This window comes from Crinia signifera, chromosome 19 (genome assembly GCF_055691185.1).
Source record: "Crinia signifera chromosome 19, ASM5569118v1, whole genome shotgun sequence".
Taxonomy (NCBI): Eukaryota; Metazoa; Chordata; class Amphibia; order Anura; family Myobatrachidae; genus Crinia; species Crinia signifera.
Genome location: NC_139226.1, coordinates 24,797,611 through 24,811,888, shown reverse-complemented (window position 1 = coordinate 24,811,888; position 14,278 = coordinate 24,797,611). Strand labels below are relative to the sequence as shown.

Here is a 14,278-nt window from a genome sequence, read left to right as displayed (position 1 = left end):
GAGGATAGATTGGAGTGGAGAGAGGTGTTTGCCAGGAAGATCAGAGATGACAAATTGGATATACAGATGGAGCGCCTCTCATTATTTCCACCAGTGCGCCATCGCAAAGGTTTTGATTATCCTCTATTCTTCCCGTCCACCAAAGGGCATGGATGCTCACCATGCAATACAAATCACCACCACTGGGTGGCTAATGCTCCACCAATCTAGCGGCAATTTATATAGTGTACCAATGGAACCCCGCCATTCACCAAGCAGAGCGCGCTTACACGTACAGGTATACTACAGTATGAGACGCTCGTATGTGGCTCCAACTGTACTGTACAAAACAAGCAAACGGGCTGTGTAGTGTCACGGTCCCATAGACAAATAGTAACCTTCACGTAGCCGATGCTGAATATTTTGAACACATGCACATTGGAACAGTAAAGTAGTGTAGAACATTGGGACAGTACAGTAGTGTAGAACATTGGGACAGTAAAGTAGTGTAGAACATTGGGACAGTAAAGTAGTGTAGAAAATTGGGACAGTAAAGTAGTGTAGAACATTGGGACATTAAAGTAATGTAGAGCATCGGGACAGTAAAGTAGTGTAGAACATTGGGACAGTAAAGTAGTGAAGAACATTGGGACAGTAAAGTAGTGTAGAGCATTAGGACAGTAAAGTAGTGTAGAGCATTGGGACAGTAAAATAGTGTAGAACATTGGGACAGTAAAGTAGTGTAGAACATTGGGACAGTAAAGTAGTGTAGAACATTGGGACAGTAAAGTAATGTAGAGCATTGGGACAGTAAAGTAGTGTAGAGCATTGGGACAGTAAAATAGTGTAGAACATTGGGACAGTAAAGTAGTGTAGAACATGGGGACAGTAAAGTAGTGAAGAACATTTTGACAGTAAAGTAGTGTAGAACATTGGGACAGTAAAGTAGTGTAGAGCATTGGGACAGTAAAGTAGTGTAGAGCATTGGGACAGTAAAATAGTGTAGAACATTGGGACAGTAAAGTAATGTAGAACATTGGGACAGTAAAATAGTGTAGAACATTGGGACAGTAAAGTAGTGTAGTAAAACAGTGAACATTGGGAGTGTCTGAGACGCTTCCATGACTCAGGTTTTTCCAACAGCGCTCGGCTTCCTCTAATTAGCAGCACTCTACAGACTATACACATCACCGGGTGGCGTAGGGTAGTGGATAACTGTGCCGCTCTGCGCACTAGAAACCCGTGTTTGACTACTGTGTCGAATTCATTTATTTATTTTTTGTGGAATATTTTTGAAAGTTATATTTAATAAAACTAGACATACTGTACAAAAAAGAACCTGTTTCCATAAAACCTTTTTTGTGCGATTCCTACTGTACGCGTTTACACATACAGGTATACTACAGTATGAGACGCTCGTATGTGGCTCCAACTGTACTGTACAAAACAAGCAAAAGGGCTGTGTAGTGTCACGGTCCCATAGACAAATAGTAACCTTCACGTAGCCGATGCTGAATATTTTGAACACATGCACATTGGGACAGTAAAGTAGTGTAGAACATTGGGACAGTACAGTAGTGTAGAACATTGGGACAGTAAAGTAGTGTAGAACATTGGGACAGTAAAGTAGTGTAGAAAATTGGGACAGTAAAGTAGTGTAGAACATTGGGACAGTAAAGTAATGTAGAGCATTGGGACAGTAAAGTAGTGTAGAACATTGGGACAGTAAAGTAGTGAAGAACATTGGGACAGTAAAGTAGTGTAGAGCATTAGGACAGTAAAGTAGTGTAGAGCATTAGGACAGAAAAGTAGTGTAGAGCATTGGGACAGTAAAGTAGTGTAGAACATTGGGACAGTAAAGTAGTGTAGAGCATTGGGACAGTAAAATAGTGTAGAACATTGGGACAGTAAAGTAGTGAAGAACATTGGGACAGTAAAGTAGTGTAGAACATTGGGACAGTAAAGTAGTGAAGAATATTGGGACAGTAAAGTAGTGTAGAGCATTAGGACAGTAAAGTAGTGTAGAACATTGGGACAGTAAAGTAGTGTAGAACATTGGGACAGTAAAGTAGTGTAGAGCATTGGGACAGTAAAATAGTGTAGAACATTGGGACAGTAAAGTAGTGTAGAACATTGGGACAGTAAAGTAGTGTAGAACATTGGGACAGTAAAGTAGTGTAGAACATTGGGACAGTAAAGTAGTGTAGAGCATTGGGACAGTAAAATAGTGTAGAACATTGGGACAGTAAAGTAGTGAAGAACATTGGGACAGTAAAGTAATGTAGAGCATTGGGACAGTAAAGTAGTGTAGAGCATTGGGACAGTAAAGTAGTGTAGAGCATTGGGACAGTAAAGTAGTGTAGAGCATTGGGACAGTAAAGTAGTGTAGAGCATTGGGACAGTAAAGTAGTGTAGAGCATTGGGACAGTAAAATAGTGTAGAACATTGGGACAGTAAAGTAGTGTAGAACATGGGGACAGTAAAGTAGTGAAGAACATTGGGACAGTAAAGTAGTGTAGAACATTGGGAAAGTAAAGTAGTGAAGAACATTGGGACAGTAAAGTAGTGTAGAGCATTAGGACAGTAAAGTAGTGTAGAACATTGGGACAGTAAAGTAGTGTAGAACATTGGGACAGTAAAGTAGTGTAGAGCATTGGGACAGTAAAATAGTGTAGAACATTGGGACAGTAAAGTAGTGTAGAGCATTGGGACAGTAAAATAGTGTAGAACATTGGGACAGTAAAGTAGTGTAGAACATTGGGACAGTAAAGTAGTGTAGAACATTGGGACAGTAAAGTAGTGTAGAACATTGGGACAGTAAAGTAGTGTAGAGCATTGGGACAGTAAAATAGTGTAGAACATTGGGACAGTAAAGTAGTGAAGAACATTGGGACAGTAAAGTAATGTAGAGCATTGGGACAGTAAAGTAGTGTAGAGCATTGGGACAGTAAAGTAGTGTAGAACATTGGGACAGTAAAGTAGTGTAGAGCATTGGGACAGTAAAATAGTGTAGAGCATTGGGACAGTAAAATAGTGTAGAACATTGGGACAGTAAAGTAGTGTAGAACATGGGGACAGTAAAGTAGTGAAGGATATTGGGACAGTAAAGTAGTGTAGAGCATTGGGACAGTAAAGTAGTGTATAAAATTGGGACAGTAAAGTAGTGTAGAGCATTGGGACAGTAAAGTAGTGTATAAAATTGGGACAGTAAAGTAGTGTAGAGCATTGGGACAGTAAAGTAGTGTAGAACATTGGGACAGTAAAATAGTGTAGAACATTGGGACAGTAAAGTAGTGTAGAACATGGGGACAGTAAAGTAGTGAAGGACATTGGGACAGTAAAGTAGTTTAGAACATTGGGACAGTAAAGTAGTGTAGAGCATTGGGACAGTAAAGTAGTGTAGAACATTGGGACAGTAAAGTAGTGTAGAGCTTTGGGACAGTAAAATAGTGTAGAACATTGGGACAGTAAAGTAGTGTAGAACATTGGGACAGTAAAGTAGTGTAGAACATTGGGACAGTAAAGTAGTGTAGAGCATTGGGACAGTAAAGTAGTGTAGAACATTGGGACAGTAAAGTAGTGTAGAGCTTTGGGACAGTAAAATAGTGTAGAACATTGGGACAGTAAAGTAGTGTAGAGCTTTGGGACAGTAAAATAGTGTAGAACATTGGGACAGTAAAGTAGTGTAGAACATTGGGACAGTAAAATAGTGTAGAACATTGGGACAGTAAAGTAGTGAAGAACATTGGGACAGTAAAGTAGTGTAGAACATGGGGACAGTAAAGTAGTGTAGAACATGGGGACAGTAAAGTAGTGTAGAACATTGGGACAGTAAAGTAGTGTAGAACATTGGGACAGTAAAGTAGTGTAGAGCATTGGGACAGTAAAGTAGTGTAGAGCATTGGGACAGTAAAATAGTGTAGAGCATTGGGACAGTAAAGTAGTGTAGAACATGGGGACAGTAAAGTAGTGTAGAACATTGGGACAGTAAAGTAGTGTAGAACATTGGGACAGTAAAGTAGTGTAGAACATTGGGACAGTAAAGTAGTGTAGAACATTGGGACAGTAAAGTAGTGTAGAGCATTGGGACAGTAAAGTAATGTAGAACATTGGGACAGTAAAGTAGTGAAGAACATTGGGACAGTAAAGTAGTGTAGAACATGGGGACAGTAAAGTAGTGTAGAACATTGGGACAGTGAAGTAGTGTAGAACATTGGGACAGTAAAGTAGTGTAGAACATTGGGACAGTAAAGTAGTGTAGAGCATTGGGACAGTAAAGTAGTGTAGAGCATTGGGACAGTAAAATAGTGTAGAACATTGGGACAGTAAAGTAGTGTAGAACATGGGGACAGTAAAGTAGTGTAGAACATTGGGACAGTAAAGTAGTGTAGAACATTGGGACAGTAAAGTAGTGTAGAACATTGGGACAGTAAAGTAGTGTAGAGCATTGGGACAGTAAAATAGTGTAGAACATTGGGACAGTAAAGTAGTGTAGAGCATTGGGACAGTAAAGTAATGTAGAACATTGGGACAGTAAAATAGTGTAGAACATTTGGACAGTAAAGTAGTGAAGAACATTGGGACAGTAAAATAGTGTAGAACATTGGGACAGTAAAGTAGTGTAGTAAAACAGTGAACATTGGGAGTGTCTGAGACGCTCCCATGACTCAGGTTTTGCCAACGGCGCTACGGCTTCCTCTGATTAGCAGCACTCTACAGACTATACACATCACCGGCTGGCGTAGGGTAGTGGATAACTGCGCCGCTCTGCGCACTAGAAACCCGTGTTTGACTACTGTGTCGAATTCATTTATTTATTTTTTGTGGAATATTTTTGAAAGTTATATTTAATAAAACTAGACATACTGTACAAAAAAGAACCTGGTTCCATAAAACCTTTTTTGTGCGATTCCTTCTGTATTACGCATTTTGCACATGGTGTTTGTATTACTTATGCTCCTTATGCTCCTTGTGCCAGATAAACTGAATCAGCATCATGCATTGCATTACAGTATCAGTGAAAAGTCTTCCAGGGAGGGGAGGTGGAGGTTGACTTGAGCTGAATACTGTATATTACATCCAACACTAATCCACAATGGGAGGGTCTGAGACGCTCCCACGACTCAGGTTTCTCCAACAGCGCTACGGCTGCTTCTGAATAGGAACACTCTACAGACTATACACACCACCGGGTGGTTATAAATTAGTGTAAGGATACGCACTTCACTGTAATTGCATTTATTAGTGTCTATCTACAGTACTGTAACTTACTGGACAAAGTAGTTCCTGCGCTACAGAGCTTTTTAATACTGTAGTCACGCGGCAGCACACATTTCACGCATGCACAGGGAAGATTCCAAAGGATGATCACCGATATTGCACTCATCCGGTAATGCCACAGCCAATCCCCAAGCTGTTAGAATGTTTTGCGATGCCTAGCGGCATGGTCCGCCATGGTGGACTTGCGGTACAATCGCCATAGGTATGAATGAGCAGCGCTACATCACCTCTTTATCACTTGTAGAAGCTTCAGTAAATGCTCCCCTATGTGCAGAGTAATGCTGGAATATAACAAGTACTGTAGAATTTGGTGTAAGTATGTTTTTAATTTGTTTACAGCTCTAACTGAACAACCTGTGATCTCTCCGGTGAAAACCTTGGTTCCTGGTGAAAAGGTGACACTTACCTGCACAAGTCCTGGACGATGCGCCGGATATCCTCCAATTATCACATGGACAGGAGTACAGGGGATTCGTACAAATTTCCAGTCTAATTATACGGATGGTAACAGGACATACTTCTCCAATCTCACATTCACAGCATCGGAGAGAGACAACCAATCACCAATAACCTGCACTGTGACATTCCCACCCAGCATGGCGACAACCAGCAAGCAGATTAGAGTAAACGGAGAATGTAAGTCCATTTGTCTTCATGCCAAGTATTACATACTAAGCTTATGCACTATATAGAAGACATACTGGTAGATCTGCTCTCTTTCCTATGAGTTTTCCCTGTCTCTCAGTCGTAATTCCTCATCATCCATAGGCAGAGGCAGATTTATACCTCATGGGGCCCTAGGTAAGATTCCGGTTTGGGGTCCTCCTCACACAATACATTCCACTATACCATTGCTGTTGATTGCAGGCGGCATTAATAGAGAACCTTGGTACATGCACAGCCAACCAATAAATGCTCAGCTGCATGAACATCGGCATTGTGTATAAATCTGAATTAGGCTCTAGGTCTTTTGAAAGTATATTATTACCTGTGTCACATGTACAGTAACCTGACCACATACCGAGGATGAGACCATTCTCTATGTCCAAACACTTTTTATGCTATCAAAGAACATCAAATGGACTTTGGGAGTGTGGGCGGGTCTGTGTGTTGTCATAACATCCCATGGTAGTCACACAATGCTCCTGTGGGACATTTTGGATGGCCATTGTATCTTTATGGGGCACCTTGGACATGCCGGGTCCGAGGCAGGCACCCAGGTTGTGTAGTAGAAAATCCTCCTCTGTCGGTAAGGGACTTACCTGGAAAAATTTGTCTCATTGGAGCTAGTGTGAACATGCATGGTAGTGTCATTAATTGCTGCATGTAGTGTTTTACCTATAACTTTCTTCTATGGCAGTAGTTCCCAACCTTGTCCCTCAAGTACACCCAACACGTTTTCCAGGTCTCCACACTGAATTACAAGTGACATATTAGCTCCACCTTTGTGTCAGTGAATATTATAACACCTGAATAACAACTGTGCACCTGTCGGGTAATCTGAGAAATGAGAAGTGTTTGGGGTGCTTGAAGACCGAGGTTGGAAACCACTAAACTAAGGGCATATTATTAGGGGATGGGAGCCACTTTCTGAGGGGAACTCCAACTGGTAGACATTCCACCAACACAAGTGTTGAAGACCCTATCACCGTGCTATAGTCTACTGCTCATGTACAATATCTCCAAATTTCTATAGACAGTAGCAGACAGTAGCACCTACAGCTGCAAGTCAATAGGTCCAGGGTATGTGGTGTGGTCTCCCCTGACTTAGCAGCCTATGTGCACATCATTCCAGCACCCAATATATATATATATATATATATATATATATATATATATATATATATATAATAGGAGAAGACTGCGTCACTCGGGACTGGTTCAGTAACAAACAACCCATAGCCAGCCAATGGTTAAGTTGACGTTCCAGCCCTCAGGCTTTTATCAAAACAGCTCATGTAAGCTGTTTTGATAAAAGCCTGAGGGCTGAAACGTCAACTTAACCATTGGCTGGCTATGAGTTGTTTGTTACTGAACCAGTCCCGAGTGACGCAGTCTTCTCCTATTATCTACATGGGACAGCATTGCCTGTACTTATACTGAAGGCACCGGGCAATAAGTTTCCTTCTGGAGTTGAGTGCCAGCGTTTTTGCACAATTATATATATATATATATATATATATATATATATATATATATATATATATATATATATATATATATATATATATATATATATGTCAGTGCCTCCTCCCTGTGACAAAATAATGATGCTACTGAGTTTGTGGAGATAAGGGCTGCCAAGAGTGGGGGATGCAGATGCAAAATACATGGGCCCAGGTCTACCCTGCCATAGAAGTGCACCAACATGGTGTTTTCACACTCTCATATGTTGACATAGACGTAACAATAATTTGAAAATTTTGTGTCAACATTTTGAGCATCGGCCATGTCCATGTCAACCTTAAGCTTGTGTTGAACTTCTGGCAATACTGACCTATGGTATGTAGACCATTTTCAACATACGTAAATTCCATCTTGACGTCAATACACCACCACATAGCCTCATAATACCACCATAGAGACCTGACCTTCCACCACTGCACATAAGCCTATAGCAGGGCTTGCTGGCATGTGTAGTACCACCCCATGTATGGTAGTTACTCCCTGCCCAGATCACAGTGCCCCAGATGATTTTATTATCAGTAGCCGTGTCATGGGTTGATGTGTAAGGAAATGCATGTTTCCAATGTTTCCATTTTCTTTCAATGGCCCCATGCAGATTCATTGGTATTTCCATGGAGCTGCTGCAGAAAGGTTGTCGTTGCCTCAAATGAGGGGTGACCATGCTAGTGGAGGGAAGTTCAGTTGTAGTCCACTGTGTACCACTTATACTGATACAGTAGTTACATGCTACTGGGAATTCCATGCAGCATTATTATTATATGTGATGTCACTATGGAGTGACAATATGGAGTGACAATATTCTGCGACCCAGTAACACTGACCTTGTTGTTTTCGGTCTTCTTCTTAATATGTACAGTCAGTATATATATATTTTGTAGACATACTTATGAGTGTGTAATGTGTTTTTGTGTGTTTTTTCTTTCAGATCCTGATTCAATAACTATCCCCACTGAAGGTAAAAAGCTTTAATCTCTCTCAAATTGTCTTAAATTACAATAAACTTGGTTAAACATCATTAGCATGGTTCCAAAACTGTGTGCCGGCACCACCCTGGGGTGCCTCGGGACACTTGTAAGGGTGCCTTGGATTGGTGGTCCATGACCAATTCAAATTGTTTATATTTAATGTAATAGGCAAAACCAGTGAATCTTATCCCTCACCATATAGCGGAACCTAGGGATAACATATAAACACAATTATCTTCATTTAATATGTTAATTCTAAATTTCTCCATAATTAACTTTTTTGCATAGGGGATGCCGTGAAAAAAATTCTTATACTCTATTGTGCCATGACTGAAAAAAGTTTGTGAACCACTGCTCTGTAGTGTACGCACCGTCGGGATTGCTCCTGCAAAAACCGGGAGCCTCCCGCTGAATGCGGGAGGGTAGGCAAGTCTGTGCTAGATGTATCCTGGGAATTGTAGCTGCAGGGAACATATATTCGTTGAGCTGCACAGCACCTAGGCAGCCATCAGCGGCGCCACTGGACATTGCAACAGCCAGGTAGGTGACAGTTAAGCAGGGACAGTATAGTTTCAGGTTGCTATGCAGTGTGCGAGACATGGGAGACACAGGGGTACATATGGCTAAGTGGCACAGTTCCTAGGCAGCTATTTGCGGCGCCAACTTGATCATGCTGCTCAAACGCAGCAGTAAAACTTATATAGCACTTTTCTTCCATAGCTGGCACACCCTGCCAGCTTGTTGCTGGCAGGGTGTGCAACTGGTGATGGTACAGCATACAGGCTTTGCATAGAGTGGGGGTGGAGGTACATGGTACAAATAATGGTAAAGAAACAGTAAACAAAAAAAGTAATACATAGTTTCCATCAGCTTAGAGGCTGGGAGAGATGGTAATTGGTGAAAAATAAAATGGATGCAATGTGCGGGTGTAAGTCCAAATCCAGTCCAAACTCCAGTCAAACTCATGCTTCAGCTGACATGCTTATGATGATGCAGGCTAAGATGGCAGGCAAGCCTTAAGCAGGCTTCCAAATATTTCCAATTTTTTTTTAAATTCAATACTTTTTATTAACATTTTGCTTTTCTTTTTACATACATACAGACATAAAATTGACAAAAAGACATAAATTTACAGTACGACTGTAAGAAAAACAAGAGAATAAGTTTGAGTGTGTATCATGTTTTTTTGTGTTTTTTCTTTCAGATCCTGATTCAACTATCCCCACTGAAGGTAAAAGCTTTAATCTCTCTCAAATTGTCTTAAATTACAATAAACTTGGTTAAACATCATTAGCAGTGGTTCAAAAACTGTGTGCCGGCACCACCCTGGGGTGCCTCGGGACACTTGCAAGGGTGCCTTGGATTGGTGGTCCATTACCAATTCAAATTGTTTATATTTAATGTAATAGGCAAAACCAGTGAATCTTATCCCTCACCATATAGCTGAACCTAGGGATAACATATAAACACAATTATCTTCATTTAATATGTTAATTCTAAATTTCTCCGTAATTAACTTTTTAGCATAGGGGGTGCCATGAAAAAAATTCTTATACTCTAGCGTGCCATGACTGAACAAAGTTTGTGAACCACTGCTCTATAGTGTACACACCGAAGGGTGTTGGGTCTGAATTTCCCCTCTGCCAGAGTAAGTCTATATTTCCCTGATGTCTCTTTCTGCACAGAATTTGATGGCAGATAAGAACCACTCTGCCCATCTAGTCTGCCCCTTTTTTAAACATGTTACCTCAGACCATATTTGATCCTTATTTTTTTGTAACTATATAAATATGCCCATCCCAAGCATGTTTAAATTGTACTACTATATTTGCATCTACCACCTCTGATGTGAGGCTATTCCACTTATCTACTACTCTTTCTGTGAAGTAATTCTTCCTCACATTTCCCCTGAATCTTCCTGCCTCTAGTTTCAGTGCACGTCCTCGTGTTCTGCTGCTCCTCTTCCTGTGAAGAATGTCTCCCACCTGCACCTTGTTAAAGCCCTTGATATATTTGAAAGTTTCTATCATGTCCCCCCTTCCCTTTCTCTGCTCCAAAGTATAAACATATTAAGATCTTTTAGTCTTTCCTGGTACGTTTTGTGATGCAGGCCCTGCACCATTTTAGTTGCCCTTCTTTGTACAGTCTCTAATGTATTTATATCCTTCTGGAGATATGGCCTCCAGAATTGAACACAGTACTCTAGATGAGGTCGTACCAATGACCTATACAGTGGCATTATTACTTCTTTTTTTCTACTGCTGATACCTCTCCCTATGTAACGTGCGTGGGTGTGAGCATGCAGTGGAGGTGGGCAGAGCCATCAGCCGGGACCGCTGTTTAGAACGGCCACGGCAAAACCCTACTCTCACTCTATTGGCCGTCCCGGGCTGGTGACCATAGGCTGCGAGGTGCTAGGCTTCTACTTTAGTTGCCGCGTTCGAAGGAGCGAGTTAAGCCCGCTCCGACCCCGATGCAACCAGGTTTTAGGATGGGACAAACCTACGGTGACCTTCAGGGACAGGACCAAGAGGACGATCTAACTAACAGGGCCTGTCTGGAAAGAACACCCTGGCTAACGGCACCGGGACAAGGACGGGGAGTGTGACCGAGTCACAGGCACAGGAACCAGAAATACCGGGGTGCCACCAAATAAACAACACGCCAACACAAAATGGTACACTAATAATACCGGTACCCTAAAAACATGCGTGAACCCACAGCCGTGGGCCTCTCCGAAAATCAGAGAGCTGGACCTGGACAATAATAGTACGAACTTAGGATAAAGGGCAGCTTGCCCGCAGAAATAAAGAGATAAGGAACCGAGCTCCACTGGAGCACTTACGTGACCAGACCGAACCCACCGGCAGCACTGGATGGTATCATGTACACCGGGAGCGACTTGGCAGTGCAGGGTGGAAATAGCGCTGACCAAGATGGAGCCGGATGTGAACTGGACCACGACTGGAACGTGACCGGACCAAGACAGGACTGAGACCGGACCAGGGCAGGACGGGACACAGACAGCAACAAGATAACCACTGACACTGACTGGACCACGACTGCAGATGGACTGGACTTCCACTGGACAGGGCACAAGGAGACCAGGACAGCAGAGTGTAGCATACACTCTGTATGAAACAATATCACTGACGGGGCTGAGCTGGGCCAGATCCCTTAAAATTCATGTGCTGGCCAATCAGCCGCCGCCACCAGACTAGCCCCCACAATTACTTATTAGAAACAGCTGTCCGGGCGTGCGCCACCCGGTGTCCCCTGGTTGCTAGGCAACCTCCGGACAACGCGGCCCGCTCACTGACAGCGTACTCCGGCCAGGCGGAAGTGACGCGTCCTTTTAAGGCAGCGAAATTGTCAGCTCTGCTGACACCCGATGCATGTCGGAGGGATATCACAATGGGTGATTTCTTTACGCACTATGGTAAATTTGGCGTTATACAAACTGAAGGGCTCATTTAGATTTCCCCACAAAATGAAGATGCAAAATACATGGGCCCAGGTCTACCCTGCCATAGAAGTGCACCAACATAATGTTTTCACACTCTCTTATGTAGACATAGATGTAACAATAATTTGAAAATCTTGTGTCAACATTTTGAGCATCGGCCATCCATGTCAACCTTAAGCTTGTGTTGACCTTCTGGCAATACCGACCTATGGTATGTAGACCGTTTTCAACATACGTAAATTCCATCATGACATGATTACATTACCACCGCCTCAAAATTACAACCATAGAGACCTGACCTTCCACCACTGCACATAAGCCTATAGCAGGGCTTGCTGTTATGTGTAGTACCACCCCTAGTATGGTAGTTCCTCCCTGCCCAGGTCACAGTGCCCCAGACGATTTTATTCTCAGTAGCCGTGTCATGGGTTGAGGTGTAAGGAAATGCATGTTTCCAATGTTTCCATTTTCTTTCAATGGCCCCATGCAGATTCATTGGTATTTCCATGGAGCTGCTGCAGAAAGGTTGTCGTTGCGTCAAGTGAGATGTGACCAAGCTAGTGGGGGGAAGTTCAGTTGTAGTCCACTGTGTACCACTTATACTGATACAGTAGTTACATGCTACTGGGAATTCCACACAGCATTATTAATATATGTGATGTCACTATGGAGTGACAATATGGAGTGACAATATTCTGCAACCCAGTAACACTGACCTTGTTGTTTTTAGTCTTCTTCTTTATATGTACAGTCAGTATATATATACAGGTTGAGTATCCCCTATCCGAAATGCTCGGGACCACGAGCATTCCGGATTGGGGAATTTTTCGGTTTTTGGAATAATTTTTTTTAGCCATACTTACCTGTCCCCTGATGGTGTCCGGTGGTCCCTCGGCGTCCACGCAGTCCCCGGGCATCCACAGCAGGCCTACGGCATCTTCTCTGGGTCTCCAGCGGTCCCAGGAATGCATTGCGCGGGTGTGCGCGCGCACCGGTGACGTCACCGGCGCGCGCGCACACTCGCGCAATGCATTCCTGGGACCGCTGGAGACCCTGGAGAAGATGCCGGAGGACTGCTGTGGACGCCCTGGGACTTGGTAAGTATGAAAAGAGGGTTAGAGGGGGGTTAAAAATTTTTTTTCGAATGATTCCAAAAACCACGGTTTTTGGAATAATTCAGATAATGGATGCACGGATACGGGATACTCAACCTGTGTATATATATATATATATATATATATATATATATATATATATAATTTTTTTTTGTAGACTTACTTATGAGTGTGTAATATGTTTTTGTGTTTTTTTTCTTTCAGATCCTGATTCAACTATCCCCACAGAAGGTAAAAGCTTTAATCTCTCTCAAATTGTCTTAAATAACAATAAACTTGGTTAATCATCATTAGCAGTGGCTCCAAAACTGTGTGCCAGCACCACCCTGGGGTGCCTCGGGACACTTGCAAGGGTGCCCTGGATTGGTGGTCCACGACCAATTCAAATTGTTTATATTTAATGTAGTAGGCAAAACCAGTGAATCTTATCCCTCACCATATAGCGGAACCTAGGAATAACATATAAACACAATTATCTTAATTTAATATGTTAATTCTAAATTTCTCAGTAATTAACTTTTTGGCATAGAGGTGCCGTGAAAAAAAATTCTTATACTCTAACGTGCCATGACTGAAAAAAGTTTGTGAACCACTGCTCTATAGTGTGCGCACCGAAGGGTGTTGGGTCTGAATTTCCCCATTGCTAGAGTAAGTAACATTTCCCTAATGTGTCTTTCTGCCTGGCGGATGGATGTCACAATGAGTGATTTCTTTAAGCAATATGGTAAATTTGGAGTTATACAAACTGAGGGGCACATTTAGATTTCCCCACAAAATGCATATGCACTAAAGATAAGTACCCATGTTGGCTGAGATGCAGGGAACCTTTTTTTGTGTCAAAGGCCGTTTGTATGTGGGAAAAATCCTTCGGGGGCCATATGTAAAAATTTCTCTTACAAATTGTCCTGCTGCAGCCATCCCATGCTCTGGCGGCTACCGCTGAATAGGACTGACAGTCTCTGGCTGCTGTTGATTAAGAGGAATCTCGCGAGAACTACCGACCGCTCGCGAGAATTCCCCTGTATTTGACTCCTGGCAAAGCCACCGGGCTAAGGGGGCCGCAATCCATGCCCGCTCTAAGGGGTCAGGATGGGCATTGGTGGGGCATGTAAGATAGGCCAAAATGCAGTGGAGGCATGCCATGCTGACCACAGGAAAGATGCCAGTCACAGTTGGCAACTCTCCGGTATTTGGAAATTTGCAGGAGTTCTTTCAAATTCCAGAGTAGACAAACGCTCTACATTCCACCCTCTTCACCAGTAAAGTGATACCACAAATCAAGGACA

General features: G+C 42.6%; 1 protein-coding gene across 1 annotated transcript in view; it reads left to right on the top strand.

Moving 5' to 3' along the window:
• Positions 1-14,278, top strand: part of LOC146041496 (sialic acid-binding Ig-like lectin 13) — a 52,894-nt gene that overhangs the window by 20,756 nt on the left and 17,860 nt on the right. Inside the window, exons 4-7 of the mRNA XM_083161464.1 lie at positions 5,599-5,895; positions 8,372-8,401; positions 9,616-9,642; positions 13,197-13,223. Coding sequence (XP_083017590.1) covers positions 5,599-5,895; positions 8,372-8,401; positions 9,616-9,642; positions 13,197-13,223 — 381 coding nt within the window. The remainder of the gene's footprint in view (positions 1-5,598; positions 5,896-8,371; positions 8,402-9,615; positions 9,643-13,196; positions 13,224-14,278) is intronic.